Source organism: Budorcas taxicolor, chromosome 1 (genome assembly GCF_023091745.1).
Source record: "Budorcas taxicolor isolate Tak-1 chromosome 1, Takin1.1, whole genome shotgun sequence".
Taxonomy (NCBI): domain Eukaryota; kingdom Metazoa; phylum Chordata; class Mammalia; order Artiodactyla; family Bovidae; genus Budorcas; species Budorcas taxicolor.
The window spans coordinates 195,031,008-195,053,718 of NC_068910.1; the positions used below are offsets into that span (position 1 = coordinate 195,031,008).

The window sequence follows — 22,711 nt, forward strand, 5'->3', positions numbered from 1 at the left end:
CAGAGGATGAGATGGCTGGATGGCATCACAACTCGATGGACATGAGTTTGGATCAACTCTGGGAGTTGGTGATGGACAGGGAGGCCTGGCGTGCTGGAATTCATGGGGTGGCAAGGAGTCAGACGTGACTGAGTGACTGAACTGAATGGACCTAGAGAATCTTATGCTTAATGTCAGAGAAAGACAAACACTGTATGATATTGTTTATATGTGGAATCTGAAAAATAAAACAAATGAATGTATATAACAAAACAGACTCACAGATATAGAGAAGAAAGTAGTGGTTACCAGCGAGGTGGTGGAAGGGAGGAGGGGGAAGATAGGGGTAGGGTACTAAGAGGTACAGGATTTTCAGGTGGCGCTAGTGATAAAGAATCTGCCTGCTAAGGCAGGAGACATGTGGGTTCAATCTTTGAGTTAGGAAGATTCCCTGGAGTGGGGGACGGCAGCCCACTCCAGTATTCTTATCTGGAGAAGACCATGGAATAGGGTCACAAAGAGTTGGACATGACTGAAGCAATTTAGCATGCATGTACATTAAAAGGTAGAAATTACTATGTAAAAAATTGATAAGCAACAAGGATATATTGTACAGCAGAGGGAAATATATCTATTATTTGTAATAACTTTAAATGGAGTATAATCTATAAAAATGTTGTACACCTGAAACTAAAGTAATATTGTAAATCAATTATACTTCCCTTTAAAAAAGAATATTAAAAAAAATAGAAAGAGTCCCTGATTTCTGACTTGGATGGTGGGTGCCTGGTGACTGTCAGGCACGAGATGAGGGAGACCAGGGATTTCCATTTAAAAAGAGAAGTTGTAAAAAGGGCAGATTGTGGGATGTGTGGAAAGACAAAAGGAAGGGAAGGCAGAGAAAGAGAAGTCATAAAAAGAGGTCAGATTATGGGGTATGTGGAAGGACAAAAGGAAGGGAAGGCAGAGAAGTCTCAGGTAAGGAGGATACTTCCACCTGGTACAGGTTTCTGTTGCAGATGAATTTGCCCTTCCACACTGGAGGCTTAGTGTTGGCTCTCCAAACCTTAAGAGTAGCTCCAACTGCAAAAACATATTCTCAGGAAAACATATGGATGGAGATCAGAGAGCAGCAGCTTACTGCGAGGTTTCCATCTTAGTCAGCTTGGGCTGCTAAACGAAATACTGCCCACTGGTGGTTTCTTCAACAGAAACTTGCTGCTCACAGTTCTGGAGGCTGGGAAGCCCAAGATCAAGGTACAGACTGGATTCCTGGTGAGGCCCCTCGTGGAGGTTTCTAGACTGCTGCCTTCTTGCTGCGTCCTCACATGGCCTTTCCTTGTGTGTGCTTGTGGAGACTGGGAACTCTCTGTCTTCCTCTCCTTATAAGGATCCCATCCTCGTGATCTTATCTAAAGCTGATGACTTCTGAAAGGTCCTGACTCCAAATACCATCACATTGGGCTTAGGGCTTCAACAGATGAGTTTTGGTGATGGGGGAGTTTGTGGCACAGATATTCAGTCCGTAACACTTTCTTTCAGTCAGAATGGGAGGTGTTCACTCTCAAGGCCACAGTCTTTATAAAGGTCCTGTGTCACGTGGACTCTTGGCATACATGGCTCCAAGATGTCCCCAATTCCTTACAGGAAGAAGAAATTAAGTATTGACTTACACAGCTTAATGGGGTTTCCCTGGTGGGTCAGTGATAATGAATCCGCCTGCCAATGCAGGAGACACAGTTTCAATCCTTGGGTGGGGAAGATGCCCTGGAAAAGGAAATGGCAAACCTTTCCAGTATTCTGGAAATCCCGTGGACAGAGGAGCCTAGTGGGCTACAGTCCAAGGGGTTGCAAAAGAATCAGACACAACTTAGGGACTAAATAACAACAAATAGAACTTAACAGCAAAGCCCCTTTGAACAACCTGCCAGGATCAGGCTGGTTCCACTGACTTTTGTGGGCTTATTGCAGATCCTGTTCTCTAGCCTGGAAGAGTGGCGTCTGTGGCACAGCTGATTTATGGAGAACGATTATTTCCCCTTGTATCCCTGCCCTTATTCCCCACCCCTTCTTTTATCTGCAAGTAAATTTAAAAAGGGGGGAAATTACATGTGTGAATAGAGTAATTTCCAGGATAAACCCAGGAGCACATTCTTGGTAGCTATATAAGGTTTTGTCAACAGGAGCATGTTTGACTAGTATGGCTGTGTGGAGAACAAAACCATTATCTCCAGAAACACGAGGCTAGAAGCATTTTTCTTGGAAATGCAGAATAGTTTAAATTATTGCCATGGGAAACGGAGATTTTACTCTGGCATGAACTCACTGATTTTTAGTAACAAAAATGTTTTTCAAGATTTGATGTTGACAGTGTCACTCCTCGGTGTGTGCCAAGGGTTAGGCTGTGGATTCTTTCTCAGTCTGCAGCAGTGAATTGCCTCTGTCCAGCGATCTGCTCTTCAGTCATGGAAAACCAACACAGCAGCCTGTTTCAGCTTCAGAAAAGTGGTGAAAGGAACTGTCAAAGTTGATAAGATATCACTCTGTGTATTGGTTTTGCCCTGCTAATAGCTAAATGCTTTAACAAGTTTATCAGTCCCGCTGGTCTGACACATATGTTAAAAACAGGAACTGGGGTTCCAACGGCTCCAAAGAAAACAGGACACGTATTGTTGGCTTGAATATTTCCTTCTTGCAGTAAATCGGAGTTCAAAGAAACTACAGAATGAAGAGGTAGGCTTTTCATGTGTAATTGCACTCAGCAAACATTTATTGTTTAAAAATTCCTTTAATGTTTCCTTCTTGACACAGCGAATCTTTTACAACAGAGGTAGTTCAGATCCAAACACCAAACTATTTCCAATTGAGGTTATCAGAGGTTATCTGTAGGGCCAACAAGTGGGGGAAAACTAGGCTCTTCTTTGATTTTCTTCCCTTTACTCCCTTTTCTTTGCACTAGCTTCAAGCATCCAAAGAACAGCCTTGTAAAATAAAAAGAACATGGATTCAGAGTTTCTACCCATCCTGTTAGCTTATTGCAGGCAGACTCTTTACCTTCTGAGCTATCTTGGAAACTCCAAGAATACTGGAGTGGGTAGCCATTCCCTTCTCCAGGGTGTCCTCCCAACCCGCGGTTTAAACCCAGGTTTCCTGCATCGTTGGCAGATTCTGTACCATCTGAGCCACCAGGGAAGTCCCATTTGAGGCTACACCAATCCACATTTCCTAAGGTCTCATCACTGAGCAACAATTACCCAGGCTTCATAATCCACTGAATTGACCAAGTCTGGCTTACATTACAGTGTAGGAAGTAAGAACTCTCTTACAGGAGGCCAAAACTCCTCAAAAGGAGACAAAATAGACCTGGATGCATATGTGACTGTCATTCAGTCATTCAGTGCATTCAGACCCAACCACTGTGTAAAGATAAAGAACTCTGGGACCATCTCTACTCAGATATCTGTATTGAGGTTCCCAAGGATTGTTTGGCTGGTTGGAGAAGACCTGAGATTGGATGGTGAAGACATCTTCAGGAATTTTAAACAGAATTAATGTCAGAGAGGGTCAAAGAGTAGGGACGTTCCTTAGGTGATAGGTAGGAGAAACTGTGGATAAGTGGCATCCAGGGTAAAGGTACTGATGGAAGCTGTGGCTTCAGCATCTAGGGTCTCCTGAAGCCCATCCTTGAGCCCCTAAGGGTCTGTGGTGTTCAGGATAGGAGCTGTCGCTGTGGCAGCTACCTGCACAGACAGAAAGTTAGTGTGGTACAGGCCAGAGAAGGCAGACATGGGAGCAGACAGAAGGAAAGGCAGTCCTGCTCTGAACATGAGAGGGAAGGCTGGAAGAATCTGGGGATGTTCCTGGTAGAGGAGCTCAGATGACAGGAGGCCTCCTTGGAAAGACTCTACAAGGACATCAGGCTGTGATCCTAAAAAGACCCCAGGTACCAGAGGCTAACTGCTGGCCTCTGTACCCATTTCAACAATTCTCACACAGGGCTGAGAATTTCCTTCTTAACTGTTCACTGGCAAGTATGAAGATTTCATTCATCTGAAAACAGTAACGACTTAATGTTTATCATCAGGGAATCCATGCCATCTACAGTACGAGTGTTCTATTTTTCTCCTCTTAGCCTTGGTGGAAAGAGGGAATCACTTCTTTGGCTTTCAGAGACTTCTATCTTCACAATGGGCCTGAGATCAGCACTGCAGAGAGGAGCAGAGGTTCTGGGCAGCCTGGGGACTTGGCCTGTCCCCCTTGACCTACAGTGGGTAGAGGCATGATTCCAAGCTCAGTGCTTTTTCCGTTATACCCTCTACTTGGTCCCTGGTCAGACAGGCCATATGTTTTGTGCTGAAGGTTTCCTTGCATCAGGGCAGGAAAACAGACGCAGATGTAGAGAATGGAGTTGTGGATACAGGCTGGAGAAGGAGAGGGTGGGATGAATTGAGAGAGCAGCACTGGCATATATACACTACCATGAGTAAAACAGATAGCTAGTGGGATGCTGTCGTACAGCACGAGGGAGCTCAGCTCAGTGCTCTGTGATGACCTAGAGGGGAGGAAGGGAGGCTCAAGAGGAAGGGGATATATGTATACTTGTAGCTGATTCGTGTTGCTGTACATGAGAAACCAACACAACATTGGAAAACTATTATCCTCCAATTAAAAATTTAAAAAATATATCAAATGTGAGCCTAATACATGGGTTTACTGCAAGGAGATCCAACCAGTCCATTCTGAAGGAGATCAGTCCTGGGTGTTCTTTGGAAGGCATGATGCTAAAGCTGAAACTCCAGTACTTTGGTCACCTCATGTGAAGAGTTCACTCATTGGAAAAGATGCTGATGCTGGGAGGGATTGGGGGCAGGAGGAGAAGGGGACGACAGAGAATGAGATGGCTGGATGGCATCACCAACTCGATGGACGTGAGTCTGAGTGAACTCCGGGAGTTGGTGATGGACAGGGAGGCCTGGCGTGCTGTAATTCATGGGGTCGCAAAGAGTCGGACACGACTGAGCAACTGAACTGAACTAAACTGAATAGATGGGTAGAATACTAGACTTGTAAAGGTGTAATGAATTGATGTTTACACTTTTCCATTATTAAATAAAATTCCTTAAGTGAGAAAAAAAAAACATTTAACTGCATCACTCATGCTCACCTTCATCCCTGTGACTGTGACAAAGATCACCAACTACTTCCCTGATCTCTACCTCGATCACTTGTGTGATGGTGTTGGCTATCTTGCAAACAGCTAGAAGGCACCAGGATCCATGATCCTCCCGAAATGTGGGCACTAGGAACGCATCACTCCCACTAATGGAGGCCTTTCTTTACCCCAGAGTGAGGACCAGGAGCTCTGCTTCCTCCACCCCTCCATGAGGAAGGAACAACCCATCTATCCAGGTCTAGGGAACTTTGGAAAGATTCCAAGGACCCTGACCCTGGACCTGACAAGGTTCAAAGAAGAAATTCAGTTCCAAAAGGAAGAGGTGTGTGTAGAGACCCAAGAACTGCTCCTGGGGAGCCTCGGGCACATAGTGGGTTGAATAAAAGTTCATTCAGGTTTTTCTGTACGATGTTATGGAAAAACCCAAATGAACTCTTTGGCCAACCAAACAGAAAACAAGAAGCCATCGACGAGTGGGACAGCTTTACTTCCTTTGAGCTGCCATATCAGGATCCAAAGTCTGCTCAGGAGGGAGCCTCTCCATCCATACCAGAGCATCCAGTGGATACCTATTCATGGCTGAGAGAAGGTTCTGGATGAACTCAGAGCAAAAGATAGCTCAAAAGAGGATTACTACACATGCCTGTTTGGCTTCCCAGGTGGTGCTAGTGGTAAAGAACCCACCTCCCAGTGTAGGTAGACATAAGAGATCTGGGTTCATTCCTTGGGTTGGGAAGATCCCCTGGAGGAGGGCATTGCAACCCACTCCAGAATTCTTACCTGGAGAATCCGCATGGACAGAGAAGCCTGGGGGGCTACAGTCCACAGGGTCACAAAGAGTCGGACGTGACTGAAACAACTTAGCATGCATAAAATTACACCTGTCAGGGGTGATGGGGAGCAGACCACAGGAGAGTCACACTGTCTGGGGAAATGTGGGGATTACCACATCAGTGGAGCGTGGTGACACTGACCTCATGAGACTGAGAGGAAGCCCAGGCAAAGGCACCCTTCTCTTTGTGACCCCATGGGCTGCAGCCCGCCAGGCTCCTCTGTCCATGGGGATTCTCCAAGCAAGAATACTGGAGTGGGTTGCCATGCCCTACTCCAGGGATTCTTCCCAACCCAGGGATCAAACCCATGTCTCCTGCATTGCGGGCATATTCTTTACCATCTGAGCCACCAGGGAAGCCCTTCCTGAAGCCACCATAACTGAAACCAGGGAATCAATTCTAGTTCCAGATCACCAGGCCTTGGACTACTGGGGTTTGCATGTGTGAGCTCAGTTGCTCAGTCATGACTCTTGTAACCCCATGGACTGTAGCCCACCAGGGTCCTCTGTCCTTGGGATTCTTCAGGCAAGAATACTGGAGTGGGCTGTCATACCCTCCTTTAAGGGATCTTCCTGACTCAGGGATCACACACTCATTTCTTGCATCTCCTGCATTGGCAGGCAGATTCTTAACCACTGAGCCACGTGGGGAGCCCTTGGGGTTTGCACACTACTTACCTATTTGTGGAGGTGGATTTTCTTTTCCCTCAACAAAACCTTTCGTTTGCAGAGCTTGGACAAACAGGGTTGTGTACTGAAGAAATTTCCCAAGTCTCTGCCCATGATTTTGACTGAGGCCAAACTACTTGGGTGCACACTTTCTTGGCTCCAAGATTATACTATGGATTCAGTTTTCCCCAGGTGAAATTGTTGCCTTATAGCACCCTGACAGGCCCACCAAAAGGTAGGATTAGTGTGTGGGTCACCTGAAAAATCATGTGAACCCCTTGATCTGCAAGTCTCCGTGTTTGGGGCAACTTAGTAAATAAAGGGTGGAGCTTCCTGGGAATTCTGGTGTTTAGCATTAATCTTCTGCCAATGATTTACTTCCCTTGGCACTGTTGAATTGAAGATTAGGTGGTCACTTATCAGAAAGTGCAGTAGGAAAAAACTTGTCATTGCTGCTAAGACCACAGGTATTGGCCAACTACAAGTTTTTGGCTAGAAGGTAAGCTCTGATTTATTGGATTTGTATTTTCTGAAAGAGTAAAGCAAAAAAACTAACCACTAATGAATGAGATGTTTGCTCTCCTGGTGTTGGCTGGAGTTAGAGCTTATGTTGAAGGAGGGGGAGGTGCTGCAGGTATCCGCTCAGAGCCTAGGTTTTGGGGACAGGTGGACTCAAGTTAAAGTCATGGCTCTGCTAACTGTGTAATCTTGGCAAGTGATTTAACCTTCAGTTTGCTTCTTCTCAATTCCATTAGTTTTTCGGTAAGTTGTCTTGGATTTTCTCTATAGGCAATCATATTTTCTACAACTAGTGATATTTTTGTCTCTTCCTTTCTAATATTCATAGTAGAAATTCTTTTCTCTTGTTTCATTGCATTGGTTAGACTTAGCAGAATGATGGGGAAAGTAACATTGATAATGGACATCCATACTATATTCCTGGTCTTAATGGGGAGGTTTCAAATGCTTCGTATTAAGCATGATCATTGCTATATGTTCTGGTAGACACTGTCAGTTTAAGAAAGTTTCCTTGTGCTTTTAAAAAATCATGAATGGATATCAAATTTCATCTTGTTGTCAGCATCTATTGAGCTAAAATGATCATACAGTTTTTCTTTTTTTAATCTATTAAAATAATGCATTTCATTAATAGTTTTCCTACTAATTAATTATTTTCCTATTGCAAATCATCCTTAAATTCCTCAGGTAAAACCTAATCAATGTACCTTTCTTTTGAACATTGCTGGATTTGATTGGATCACATTTTATTTAGAATTTTAAAAATCAAAGCATATAATTATTAAAGAAATGCAGATAAAAACCACAAAGACATATCACCTCACACCTGTCAGAATGGCTAGCATCAAAAAGTCTATAAATAACACATGTTGGGGAGGATGTACAGAATAGAGAACTCTCATACAGGGTCTGTTGAAATGTAAATTGGTACAGCCTCTATGGAAAACAGTATGCAGATTCCTCAAAAAACTAAAAATAGAATTGCCATATGATCTAGCAATTCCATTCCTTGGTATATATCCAAAGAAAACAAAACCATGAATTTGAAAAGACACATGTACCCCAATGTACACAGCAGTACTATTTACAACAGGCAAGATATGGAAGAAACCCAAGTGTCTATCAATAAATGAATGGATAAAGTTATTTTAATATACATATACACAATGGAATTATTACTCAGCCATAAAAATAATGAAATTCTGCCATTTGCAGCAATGTCAAGGGACCTAGAGAATATTATGCTTAGTGAAACAAATCAGACAAAGACAAATACTGTATGATATCACTATCATGGGGAATGTAAAAAGTAATATAAATGAATGCACACGCAACACTAAACCAGACCCAGAGAGAGAGAAAGCAACCTAGTGGTGACCAAAGAGTAGAGGGAAGGGGTCGGGGGCAAACAGGGGGAGGGAATTAACAAATACGAACTACACTGGATATAGAATTGATAAGCAACAAGGATATATTGTCTCACAAGGGAATTATAGTCATTACTTTGTAATAACTTTTATTGGCATATAATCTATAAAAATACTGAATCACTATGCTGTATACCTGAAAGTAATCTGATATTATAAATCAACTATACTTCAATGAAAAAACTAAGCTTGAAAGTGATATTCATATATTATCTTCATGTGTACTATATCTTATCAAGTTTTATGAATATAATTTTTAATGAATACTGTTGATTTTAGGGAGCAGGCCAAGAGAGAGGGGTGGACATGCTGACGAAGCTCCAGTTCTCCCTGTCGGTCACCCTACTGTTTGCCTGTGGCTTCCTCTACCAGTTCACCCTGAAACCCAGCTGCCTCATCTGCTACCTACCTTCCTACAAGTCCCAGCAGGGGCTGGAAGCCCTCCTGGGCCGTGGGCGCAGCATCGTGTTCCTAGAGACCTCGGAGAGAATGGAGCCAACCCCGCTGGTCTGCTGTGCTGTGGAGTCAGCTGCAAAGGTTTACCCCGAGCAGCCTGTGCTGTTACTTATGAAAGGGCTCAATAATTCCATGCAGCTGCCCCAAAACTCCACTTCCCCAGCCCTTTCCCTCCTCTCAGCAATTGACAATGTTTTCCTCTTCCCTTTGGATATGAAAAGCCTGTTTGAAGACACACCGTTGTTTTCGTGGTACACTCGAGTAAGTGTTTAGAGAACCTCAGAATCCCAGTGTTGGGAGAGACCATAGAAACTGGATCCAACTTACTCATTTTATAGATGGGTACACTGAGGATAGATGGGTGGGGAAGATCCCCTGGAGAAGGGAATGACAACCCACTCCAGTACTCTTGTTTTGAAAATTCCATGGATGGACGAGACTCGTAGGCTACAGTCCATGGGGTTGCAAAGACTGAGCGACTTCACTTTCGCTTTTCACTTTCACACTGAGGATAAGGGCTCAGAGATAGGCTGAGACGGGGTATCAAAGATAGGCAAGAACCCAGATCTTTTGACTCTTGCCTGGTCTTCTTTCTACGGTGTTGTGTCCCAATTCAAGGAAACAGGAGAGTCTTGATTTAAGCTGATCTCTACCCTGCTGCCTTTTGCTTCCATTTTATTTCTTAGGATGTCTTGAAACTACTCTTAATTGAATGAGTTTCTGTATCTTTTCTAGGTATATAGACCACTCTTTTTTCACTGACAGTTTTAAACCCATCTATGTTAAACTTTTTTTGCACCTGAGGGGGGGAAATTAGGCAATATTGAACTTGAAAATGACTTAAATAGATAATTCATGAAAGATCAGGTCGGTGCAGCTATATAGGATTGTGTAATATTGAGAGATGATCAAGAAACTCCTGGGGCTCTTAGGAATTTTGTAATTTTGTGCAAAATCTCCCTTTCCCTTTCCCTTTAAAGGTCACTTGTGGTGGCATTTAGGGCCCATGATGATCCAGGCTAATCTCCTCGGATCAAGGTCCTTAAGTTAATCACATCGGCAAAGACCCTGTTTCTAAAGGAGGTAATTGTAGGTTTCAGGAATTAGGACCATTGAGTGGCTGTTATCCAATCTACTACAGTATTTGTATTAAAAAAAAAAAGAGAGAACTTCTGTCCCACACCCTCTCTCAGTCACTTAGGGACTGGGCAGGGTGTCCTGGATGGGGGACATTCTTGCACCTTGGGGGAGCTGGGCGGTGGCATTTTCTGCCCCAGTTAGCCACCATAGGATAGCTGGAGGCCAGTTGTGAGGATGACTGAGTGTGCCATCACCTGCTGATGATCACTGGATTCACTGCACTAATTTGAGCAACTGTAGCCCTTGAAGAGGAGAAGGCAATGGCACCCCACTCCAGTACTCTTGCCTAGAAAATCCCACGGACAGTGGAGCCTGGTAGGCTGCAGTTCATGGAGTCGCTAAGAGTCGGACATGACTGAGGACTTCACTTTCATGCATTGGAGAAGGAAATGGCAACCCACTCCAGTGTTCTTGCCTGGAGAATCCCAAGCTCGGTGGAGCCTGGTGGGCTGCTGTCTATGGGGTCGCACAGAGTCAGACACGACTGAAGTGACTTAGCAGCAGCAGCAGCAGCCCTTGAAGATGCCCAGGGATGAGTGCTGTGAACTTGGGGTGGGAATGAGCAACCAGAATCCGATTCCTCTTTCTGGTGCTCACCTCTAGGGAAGGTTTTATTTTACCTTGATGTCAGTCCAATGTCTACATCAAGGCAGGCTTCCTCCTCCTGGTTCTGCGTGGCTTCTGATATCTGGGTCTGTTCATTAATAATCACCAATTTACTAACAATCAACTTCAGTTATTTTTACTGGAAATAAGTGGGCCTCCAGAGTTAGACTGCCTGGGTTAAAATCCAACCTCTGCCTCTCTTACCTTGGACAAAGGATTGAACTTCTTTTTCCTTCCTTTTAATTTTTCACTTGAAAACAGGAATAATCATAGTATATATACACTATAAGATTTATTATTATTTTTTTATATTTGCTGAGATGGGTCTTGGTTGCTGTGCTTGGGCTTTCTCTAGTTGCAGCAAGCAGGGGGCTACTCTCTAGTTGTGGTGTGCCAGCTTATCATGGCAGTGGCTTCTCTTGCTGTAGAGCACGGGCTCCAGGGTGCGTGGGCTCAGTAGTTGCGGTGCCTGGGCACAGGCTTAGTTGCTCCTCAACATGTGGGATCTTCCCAGACCAGGGATTAAACCCATGTCCCCTGCATTGGCAGGCAGATTCCTAACCACTGGACTGCCAGGGAAGCCAGGTACTATGATTTTTGAGGATTTGTGTAGATTAGAAATTATAACAGTTATTGATAAATTTTAGCTATTATTATTCATGAGGTTTTTGGTAATTGTATACAATATAATGCTATTAATAGTTCAGGTGAGGATTTCGGCAGTCTTAGCTGACTTTCTTTTGTTTGGTGTTAGAGCAGAATAAAAAAAAAAGTTTATTTTGTCAGAAGCCAAGGGTCACGGTTTAATCTTTTAATCAACATGTTTAAATTCAGAAAAATATATTTTGTTCTTTGTATTCAAAATCTTAGCATTCTACTTGGGAACATGGATATTTAATTTATAATGGTTTATTTTTATTCATTTCAAAGACATTTTCTGTTCTGCTCACATTTTATCATTTTTCAGTTGTCCTTGACTCCTCGGTCTCCAGCTCCATATCCAATCCATCAGCAAATCCTGACCAGCTTTATCTTTCCCATGTGCTCAGAATCTGACTACTTCTGCCATCTCCTTTCTTGTCACCCTGGTCTAAACCATCATCATCTCCTGCCTGGATTATTTCAACAGCTTCCAAATTTGCCTCTTTGCACCTGCCCCCATCTATTTTCCATACCATAGCCAGGGTGACCCTTTTTAGACTAATTCAGATTATATCTCCTTTCTTCCAAACCTTCCAAATCATTTTGGTCTCTACCCCAGCATAGCATCTGCCCTCACTCTTGCCCTGCCTCTTCTCTGATCTTGTTTCCTATCCCTCTCCCTTCACTACTCTGCAGTGTGGTTTTCCTGATCCTATACACCATGAGTGTGTTCCTGCCCCAGGGCCCTTGCACTTGCTGTTTCCTCTACCTAGAACCCTCCTCTCAGAAATACCAACATAGTTCATCCATCTGCTTTATCCAAGGTTCTGTCTGAACTCAAGATAGTGCTCCATCCTGTCCCCTTCATAATTCCCTTGCCTGACTTTTTCTTTCTGAGGCCTTATGAAAACCCAACATATGATATATTTATTTGTTTATTGTCTATCTTCTGCCAGTAAATATTTTTGTCTGTTCACTTTTGTATCCTTAGCAGCTTAGAGCTGTGTGAGTGGTAAGTAGGACTTCAATGAATGTTATTAAATGAATTAATCAGTGGATGAAGGCATGGATGCATTTTAAGATTCTTTTTTTTTTTTTAAAGATTCTTTTACCAACTTTTCAAAGAACATAGATATTAATATATCCTATGGTTTCAGAGTTCATTTTTTCCTTTATCAGTTCTCAGCATTTTTAGGTTGTACAAAAAATTCTTTCTTCACAGTTTCATATTTGTGGTTAATTTCTATTCTGCTGAAAGTGACTCATGAAATCCCTTCTGGGTTTCATCTTTCTACTGCTTTTATAAAAAAAACCATTTCATGAAATCTTTAGAAGCTGCTAAAAATCTTCCTATTGATACTACTGCTGTAAACTTTTCACGTAAAGGCAACTATTTTGGGTTGGAGGTAATTTTGATAAATTTGCAACATTGGGCTTTTGGCAAATAGATTTTTGGGAGGTCTACTTGCTTCCTCCTTAGCTACCTGTGCCGGGCCTCCCCTTTCCCTTTTCTGGGGGCTGATTTGTACCTGCTCCTGCAGATCAACAGCAGTACCGAGAGATTCTGGCTCCATATCAGCTCAGATGCATCCCGCTTGGCCTTCATCTGGAAGTACGGTGGTGTCTACATGGACACAGATGTCATCTCCGTCAGACCCATCCCTGAGGACAACTTTCTGGCTGCACAGAAATCTCAGTTCTCAAGTAATGGGGTGTTTGGATTCCTCCCTCACCACCCTTTCCTGTGGGAGTGCATGGAAAACTTTGTGGAAAATTACAATCCACGTATTTGGGGCCACCAGGGTCCCGAATTGATGACGAGGCTTTTGAGAGTATGGTGCAAACTCAGAGACTTCCAGGAGGTGAGTGACCTCAAGTGTTTAAACTTCTCCTTCCTACACCCTCAAAGATTTTACCCTATCTCTTTTCGAGCCTGGCGACGCTACTATGAAGTCTGGGATACAGAACCGAGCTTCAATGATTCCTATGCCCTGCATCTGTGGAACCACATGAACCAGGAAGGGAAGGCTGTGGTCAGAGGAAGCAATACACTGGTGGAAAATCTCTACCGTAAGCACTGTCCCAAGACTTACAGGGACCTGCTTCAAGGTCCAGAGGGGTCAGTGACTAGGGAGCAGAGTCCAGGTAACAAATAAGCCAATGCTGGGTTGTTGGTGCAACACTGTGGATTTAGCCACTTCCTGGAATGCCAGGCTTTCACCTGATCTCCACTTCCCTGGAGTGCAGAGGCTCACCCGCATATCACTTACAGTCACAATTTTCCATGTTGTTTCACCAAAAAACCATCAAAACTAAAAAATGAGTTCAATAAGGTGACAAAATCAATACACAAAAATGAGCTACATTTCTAACCACTAATAACGAACCATCAGAAAGAAAAAGAAAACAATTCTATTTACATTTGCATCCAAAAGAACAAAATACCTAGGAATAAATTTAACCAAGGATGTGAAAGGCCTGCACATTGAAAACTTTAGGACACTGATGAAGAAACTGAAGAAGATACAATGAAACAGAAAGATATCATGTGCTCATGAAGGATGAATATTGTTAAAATGTCCATTCTACCCAAAGCAATGTGCACACTAAAAGCAATTTATACCAAAATTCCAATGGCATTTTTTTTTCAGAAATAGAGCAAAGAATCCTGATATTTATGTGGAACAACAAAGGACCAGGAATAGCCAAAGCAATCCTCAAAAAGGAGAACAGGTTGGAGGTATCTTGCTCCCTGACTTCAAAAGTATTTTGAAGCGGCGGTAACCAGAACGATTGTGAGGTCAAAGACAGACTCACAGGCCAGAGGACCGGAAGAGAGAGCCCAGAAATAACCCTACATGGATGTGGTCAGCTTATTTATAGCCAAAGGGTCAAGAACATACAGCCGGGCAAGTGCAATCCCCTCAGTAAACAATGCAAGGAAAACTGGACTCCACACTAAAGAATGACACTGGACACAGTATACATTGCACATACCACGGGCTAGAAACCTATACTTTTCCATATCAAGGCCTTCCTTTCCTGGGTCCTCTGAAGATGGACTCCCCCCAACCGCCACCAACCCTCAACTCCCGGCAATCATTTGCACACCAGAAGTTTCTCCTCACCTTCCCTCACTTCCCTTTTCCCTCACCGTTTTCTCCCCATGGGACCTCCCGGGGCATGTCCTGAGAAATCTGTTCCCATCTGCATGGACACAGTGTCATGCTGTCCTAAAGCTGAAACCTCAGCAGGTCCTCAGAGCACTGACAGCGCTGACCTGCGGCATGAGGAAGCGGAACCCGCACCGGTGCTGAAGGAGGCTGAGCTCCTGCCACAGAGCGAGAGGAAAACTCTCACACGCTCCCTGCGGGCAGTGGCGGAACTGCAGGCCCCACTTGTCAGTTGGGATGGGTGGACTGTGTCTACAATAGAAATCCCAAGACCATTAGTATATACAATATAGAAGTTTCTCTCTCATGTAAAAGTAGTCTGAAGGTAGGCAGATCAGGGTGGGTATGATCACTGCAGTCATCAGGGACCCTGGCTTCTTGCATCTTTCTGCTTACCATCTCTAGCCTCCACAGCCCACGGTTCATACTGCAGCTTGGTCTCCAGCCCATTTCTGCATTTCAGGCAGCAGGATGAAGGAAAGACGAAAGGTGCACTTTCCTTACTTTATAAACTCTTCCTGCAACTTGCCGTATAACATTTAACTTTACATCTCAGTGACCAGTATGTAGCTGCAAGAGAGGCTGGGACATTTAAGGAGGAAGGAAAAATGGGTGTTATGATAGGCAGCTGACAGTTTTACTACATGTTAAATTTACTTCTGTAAGGTTAATTACAGAGTCTGATAGAGCATTAAATTTACTTCTGTAAAATTAATTACAGAATCTGATAGAGCAGGGGTCCCCAGCCTCTGGGCTGTGGATGGTTATCTCCTGTCAAATCATTGGTGGAATTAGATTGAAGTACACTTGAATCTTCTGAAACCATCCCCCTCCCCCCAATCCCTGGTTCGTGGAAGAATTGTCTTCCATGAAATCTGTCCCTGGTGACATATAGGTTGAGGACAGCTGTGTTAGAGAATTGGCTGGGGGAAAAAAAGACTTGATTTCTACCCTTTAATTTGATACTCATTAAAGCATTCAGTCAGTAATATTAATTCTGTCTCTCTGTGTGCCAAGCACTGATTTAGATGCTGAAGATTCAGCTGGATCAAGCAGACAAGGTCCTAAGTCAGCTTGGACTGCAATAACAAAGTGCTATAGATTGAGTGGTTAAACAACAAAAATGTATTTGTCACAGTTCTGGAGGCTGGGAAGCCCAAGATCAGGGTGCCAGCATGGCTGAGCTCTAGTGAAGATCCTCTTCCAAGTGGCAGATAGCACATTTCTAGTTGAATCCTCACATGGTGGAAAGAGGCAAGAGAGATCTCTGGGGTCCCTTTTATAAGGGAACTAATCCCATCCATGAGTGTTCTGCCCTCATGACCCAATTACCTCCCAAAGGTCCCACTTCCTAATATGATCACTTTGAGGTAGTAGGATTTCAACATATGAATTTTGGGGGGATCACATTCAGTCGATTGGAGGTCCCCAGTATTTATCTAATGACTGGCCTTATCCCCTCTGGGATAGTCTCCTCTGCTCCTTAGGGTGCCTGCTATTCCCTTTTCTACCCTAATTGTCTTAAAAAAGCAAATCACTCACTCAAATTTTAAAAACAGCTGCCCCTTCTACAGTCACATAAAAATTTACTTCCTCTTCCTAGGAGGTATGAGAATTAATATTTCTTCCACAAATAGTCATCAATCAAGATTTTCTAGAAAATTTTTTTGATAGTTTGCTTTTAAGGAAAGCATAAATTTATGTTTTTCTCCAGATATAAAGTAATAATGCTTTTCAAACTACATCCACCCATGCCCTTTCATTCTGATATTTCCTGCTTTGAGAATCACTGCTCTGACTGTCTTACTAAACAATAATTGCAAGTCATGTCTCCTGCCCTAGCTTTGTTTATTCCCAGCTAATTGCTCTGGATTCTTAGGTCCAGTCTGACGCTAGAGTGAGACTTTGAGACCTGCTGCTACTCACCCTGGTGGCCCTCTGATCAGTGTCCCCAGAGTCCCTGCTGGGTTTCAGCTCATCTGCCTGTCTCCACAGGCATGTCTTCTAGCATTAGCTCTTTGAGGGTGGAGCAAGGTCACACACTGGACCTAATTTCCACATCTGGAGAATGCATGGCAAATGTATGACTAACGTTCGCAATCACTAGGGTTTTGAAAAGTTTGATTAGAAATATTTTCAATATTTCAAAAATATATGAACTGTTTTATATGATGGGATCAAATAGGTCAAGCTGAATGTCACATTTCTCTATGCTGGGCTGTGATGGTATGAATTCACTGTAGCAATATTGATAATTTGATGGTTATAGAGAGTTTTACCTGGCAGCAAGATGTTTTTGATTGATAAGACGTCAGGCAGAAATTAATAATGTATTACTTAATAAATGCAGTTTGTTTAGTAGAAAAGAATATTTCAAAACTTGGTGGTGATGGGAAAAATGCATAGACTAAAAGGTATGTGATTAAAAAATGAGTACTAGAGATGTAACGTACAACATGATGATTACAGCTGACACTGCTGTGTGAAACACAGGAAAGTTGTTGAGAGAGTAAATACTGGAGTTTGCATCACAAGGAGAAATATTGTTTCCTTTTTTCTTTTTATTGTATCTACATGAGAAGACGGATGTTAGTTGAAACCATTGTGGTTGTCATTTCACAATATATGTAAATCATGCTGTATACCTGAAACTTATAGAGTGATAAATAACAATTATTTCTCAATAAAGCTGGAAAGAAAGCATGGTGGTGAGGAGGCTACTGGGCAAAATAAAAAGAGTAATGAGCATCAGAAATGTGGGTTCCAGATGACCCTGGATTCCTTCTGGCCTTTGGTGAATATATACCACACGTTTACATCATGATACATTTTGAAATTAGGTCATGCTAGTGTTTCCCCCATTTTAATTTTTCTTTTTTCAAATCTGACACTCATTCGTAGAATTTCAAATGATAAGATTGAATGGAGTAAAAGATGAAAGTCCGTCTTGTGCCACTGTCAAGTTTGGTATGTCTCTCACTTTTCTCTGAATATATGTCCGTGCTATTTGGGAATAGTTCTGGCCATAGTCTTCCAAGTAGCCCCCACTATCAGCTTATCTGCCCTAACTCTTCTCTCCAGGACTTCCATGATGCAGCAACTAATGTGTGAAGACTTGCCCCAGAGGGCTAATGACTGTGTGAGCATAATGGTTAAATATTTTGAATATCACCCCTGATATCTTATATGTATAATTAAAAAACATAAATGGATTCACATAATACATAGTATTATGTTAGTTGTTTTTTAATTTAACAATGCATATGTCTTGGGCACCTTTTTTCATTAACAAAATATATTCTTCATAAGGGCTGCAGAGCATTTTATTGTAGGATATATCATAACCTATTTACTTAAAACCCAGCTGGTGAACATTTAAGGGGATTCTAATTTTAATCATACAAGTGGTACTGTAGTTCTGATTACCACATTTTGAAGACTTTAAAATTTGATATGTGCTGTCAAATTGTTTTCAAAAAGGCTGCTTGAAATTTCTCATTTTCCCATCCTTCACCAGTGCCAACATTCTGCTTAATTTTAGCCAATATGATTGTTTAAAAATATATCTAGTTATTTTACTTTTGGTGAAGTTGATTGTTTCATATGTTTAACTGGTACGTTTCCTTATTCTATGACTCGCCTAATCTTTTGTTCACTTTTCTATGGGATTGCTTTTCTATTTCTATCTGATTTTTAACTGGTCTTTGTATATCATGGACACAAACATTTTATTATTTTGTTGCATTTTTTTTCAATCTGTCTCAGCCCGTCCCATCTAGTGTTTGTTTCTAGACTTAGAGAGTGGGTCCTGGTTAAATTGATCCTGCATCTCATTCTGCAATAGAGGAGAGAGTTTTCCTGAGAAAAGAGGTCTTTCTCTAAGTGCACAGACTTCTTCAAAGTGAACTTTTTCAGGGAATGGGTTAGAGAGTAGGTAAGACGTTCCCCCAGTTCTTGGTATGTGAGTGCAGGCTTTTTGATGCCAGATCCTCAGATTTTTCAAGAAACTAGCAAACCAGGTTTTTATGTAAAATGTCCTTCTAACTATATGCCTGTCTATATATATTAATATGGTGAGAACCCAACAGTACACCTTTGACCTCAAATCACCTCTGGGACCATCAGTGGTCAGCAGCCCAGCCCTGGGAGACCTGTCCCCCACACACTAGAAGCCCTTTGAAAAATTGGGGTCTGGAACCCGGCTGGCTTCCAAAGTGTGATGCCAGCAGTTGACAGCAGAGGGCACTCCAACTGTGGACTCCTTAGAGTCTAAAGTGGGCTTCCCTGGTGATCCCTGGGTGGGGAAGATCCCCTGGAGAAGGAATGGCAACCTACTCCAGTATTCTTGCCTAGGAAATCCCATGGACGGAGGAGCCTGGTGAGTTATAGTCCCTGGGGTTGCAAAAGAGTCAGACACAACAACTAAACAATAACAACAGAGTCTAACGTAGACCCTCAATCAGCAGACATGTCCCACTGGCACATCCCCAAGTGCAGGAAGGAGACCAGTTGTGCGCGGTGTCTATGCCTCTCAGACAGCGGGTATCTGGCACTGGCCTGAGGAAGTGGTGAGGGGCTACAGGGCAAAATGGAAACCACGGATATTGAGAACCCACCTTCTGTCCTCCCATTCTATGGTTATGGCCCCGCCACTCAGGGTGACAGGATGTCCCCTGGAGTAGGCGTCTAGGGCAGTCTCCTTTGGCCTGTTCCTGTGTTTTGCATTGCATACCTGCTGTCACTCGTGCCACCACGTCTTGTGTGTGCTGTGGCACAGGGGACACAGCAGAGGTGATGGCTACCTAGCGCTACATGATCTAGTGGGTCTTAGAACACAGCCTGCCTCCTAGCAGGCACTTGGAAACTCTTGGCGCTGTTGAATGTCAAACTGTGGCCCAGTTAAGGCAGAGTGTGTGGGTTCCATGCATGGAAGGTCTTGGTCAGCTGAAGATGGAGTCTTTAGCTTTTGGCATCACTGAGAAGGTGGATCTGGGTGCATGTCAAGTTCATTTTCCCACAACAGCCCTGCAACAGATAGCACCCATTTCTACGGGGGGAATTGAGGTTGGTGCAAATCACACATGTGCACATACACACACACACACGTCCGCATGCACAGAGCTACTTTTCGTATACTTCAGGGAATTAAGTTGAGAAGCCTCCCGGCCCTCACATTTGACGGAACTTCTGAAGACATGCTAGCGACTGCTAGGCCCTTGGCTGAGACGTTTTAACCAAGTTGGTTCTCATAATGACCTGCTAGGTAAAGTTTGGGCTTCCCAGGTGGTGCTAACAGTAAAGAACAGCCTGCCAATTCAGGAGACATAAGAGATGCAAGTTTGATCCCTAGGTGGGAAAGATTCCCTGGAGGAGGAAATGGCTACCCACTCCAGCATTCTTGCCTGGAGAATCCCAAGGACAGAAGAACCTGGCGGGCTACAGTCCATAGGATAGGAAAGAGTTGGACACGACTGAAGCAACTTAGCAAGTAGGTAGAGTTTACTTTCCCCACTTCACAGAGAGGGTAAGTGACTTCTTAGGGTTACACAGCCTGGGAAGGTGGAATGTAAATGCGTCTTTGACTCCACAGTCTGGATTATTCTCTGCCTTCCTGCAGGAAGTCCTGGAGGGAAAAGGGTGCCCTGGCCAGGAAAACATGGGAACAAGGCTTCCCATGAGAGCTGGTGGCTCACAGATACTCCTATTTGGGCCTGGTCCCTGCCCACCGTTTTTTTTGTTGTTTTTTTAACATTTAAAAAATTGTGGTAAAATGCACATACCCTAAATGTGCACTTACACATTTACAATTTTAGCCATTTTCAAGTATACTATTCAGTGGCATTAAGTACATTCATGCCGTTGTGCAACCAGCTCCACCATCCGCCTCTCTAATTTTTCCAACATCCCAGACTGAAACTCTGTATCCATTAGACAATAATTTCCATTCCCTCCTTCCCCTAGCCCTGGCAATCACCATACTACTTCCTGTTTCTATGAATTTGGCTATTCTAGGTACATTATATAAATGGGATCATATCATCTATGTCCTTTTGTGCTTGACATTTCATTTAGCATGTTTTCATGATTCAGTCACGTGGTAGTATGTATCAGAATTTCATTCCTTTTTAAGGACTTATATATATGTGTGCGTGCATATATGTATGTATATATAACATTTTATTTTCCATTCGTTAATGGACACTCCGGTTATTTCCATCTTTTGGCTATTGTGACTAATGTTTTTATGAACATGGGTGTACAGACATCTTTTTGAGTCTCTGCTTTTAATTCTTTAGTGTATATACACAGAAGTAGAATCGCTGAATCATATGGTAATTCCGTGTTTAATATTTTGAGAAGTCACCATTTTCTTTTCCACAATGGCTATGCCATTTCACACTTTTACAGCAGTGTACAGGGGTTCCAATTTCTCCACGTTATTGCCAACACTTTTCCCCATGCAGTTTTGTTTTGAATATCCCCTCACACAGCTTGGTAGCTGGGGTGGTAAGAAGGCTTAAAGGGGGTAAAAAAAAAAAAACACCCACAGAAATCCAAGTCTCAGTAAAACAACAAATGGCTATAGGAAGGGGTCAAAGACTGTTACCCAAAAAGAGCTTTTTATGGTCCTGCATTTCCCAACTGGATCCCCGGGGCTGACCAGATGGTTGGGGGTTGGGGGGAAAGTCGTGGCCATCTGAACAGACCTGGGATTTACTCAAAGGGCTAGCATGGGTTCGGATCAGAAACCAAGTGCATGCGTGCGTGCTAAGTCGCTTCAGTCGTGTCCGACTCTTTGCGACCCCATGGACTGCAGCCCCCTTCCCGGGCTCCTCTGTCCATGGGCTTCTCCAGGCAAGAATACTGGAGTGGGTTGCCATTTCCTTCTCCATCAGAAAACAAGAAGGTCCCTTTAGTTTGGTACTGGTAGACGCAGCATTCAGCAGGTCAGGCGACTGTACCGGGTGGGGTGTAGGGGGCTGTGTGTGTGTGTGTGTGTGTGTGTGTGTGTGTGTAGACGGGAGGGCGTCCCTGCTTCTCAGCAAGGCCTGGGAGCCACTCACTAGGATCCTGGATTTTCCTGAAGGATTAAACGTGGCATTCCCTCCTTCCCGCTTCCGTAACGGACCTAAAAATAGCTCGTCCCGGAGGGACTGGGGAGAGGCTCCGCCCCTCCTTGGGGTCGGGTGGGGTGGCTCTCGCGGGAGCAGGAGGCAGCGGAGACCCCAGCCTCCAGCTGCGGGCACCCGGAGGTTTTCTGTGCCCCCGGTTCCGCAGGTTGGCAGCAGGTGGCCGCTCTGCTCCGCGCCGTCCAGAGCCTGAACTGCCGCGCGGGGTGGGGGGCCGAAAGCGTAGGAAGCATCCTAGGCCGGCGCGGCGGCGAGGATTCCGGGAACAGCCTCGGTCCAGGGCGGTGGAGCGAGTCGGGAGGCGGGGCCGGGGCGGAGGGGCGGAGCCGCTCTCTCGCGACCTCTGCCCACTGCCCGGGTTCCGGGGACCCCCAGGTGAGCCGGGCCACGTGGGAAAACTATGCCAGGAATTTGGCCCGAGCGGGAGCGGCGTGCAGTCCAAGCGACGCGAGCCTTGGTCGTAGTAGGCTCAACAGCAGCGCCTCCGACGCCCAGCGGGGTCCGGCGGGGAGCTCCGCCTCGGGACGCGCCGCCCCTTGCGCCCGGCGGCTTCCCCATCCCCGGTGCCTGGCCCACTCCGGACCGAGGTACTCGGGGGCGGGGGAGAAGGAATGACTGAACCCGCGGGATTGGGCTTCCCTGGGAGGACGGCCTCGGATTTTCACTTTTTGGAAAAAGTAAAATGATTGGGGGTGGGGGTGGAGTTGCTGCTTTGCGTTCTGTAGGTAAAGGGGGATCTTCTAGTAATGAGGTGATGTAAAAACAAACGGATTAAGCATCTCTGGTTCCTCCGCCTTGCTTCCCGAGGCTGGAGTGTAGGAGGAGGCAGCAATCATGTTTTTCGTTTGGGGTGGCTGCAGCTAAAAAAGCCCAGGGGAACTTGCTTAGTACCGGACAAGTGTCCAGGAGGCCCGTCAGAGGAGAGGTTCGGGACCTGGGAAGGGGTTATCCAGGCCTGTTCCTAA

The 22,711-nt window shown here is 44.3% G+C and overlaps 1 protein-coding gene across 1 annotated transcript; it reads left to right on the plus strand.

The window, feature by feature from the left end:
• The first annotated feature begins 8,884 nt into the window (after positions 1 to 8,884).
• On the plus strand, positions 8,885 to 13,599 carry A4GNT (alpha-1,4-N-acetylglucosaminyltransferase). Its single transcript, XM_052649766.1, has 2 exons — positions 8,885 to 9,316; positions 12,985 to 13,599. The coding sequence occupies exons 1-2, from the start codon at positions 8,906 to 8,908 to the stop codon at positions 13,597 to 13,599; spliced, it is 1,026 nt and encodes a 341-aa protein (XP_052505726.1). The 5' UTR covers positions 8,885 to 8,905.
• Positions 13,600 to 22,711: the final 9,112 nt, after the last annotated feature.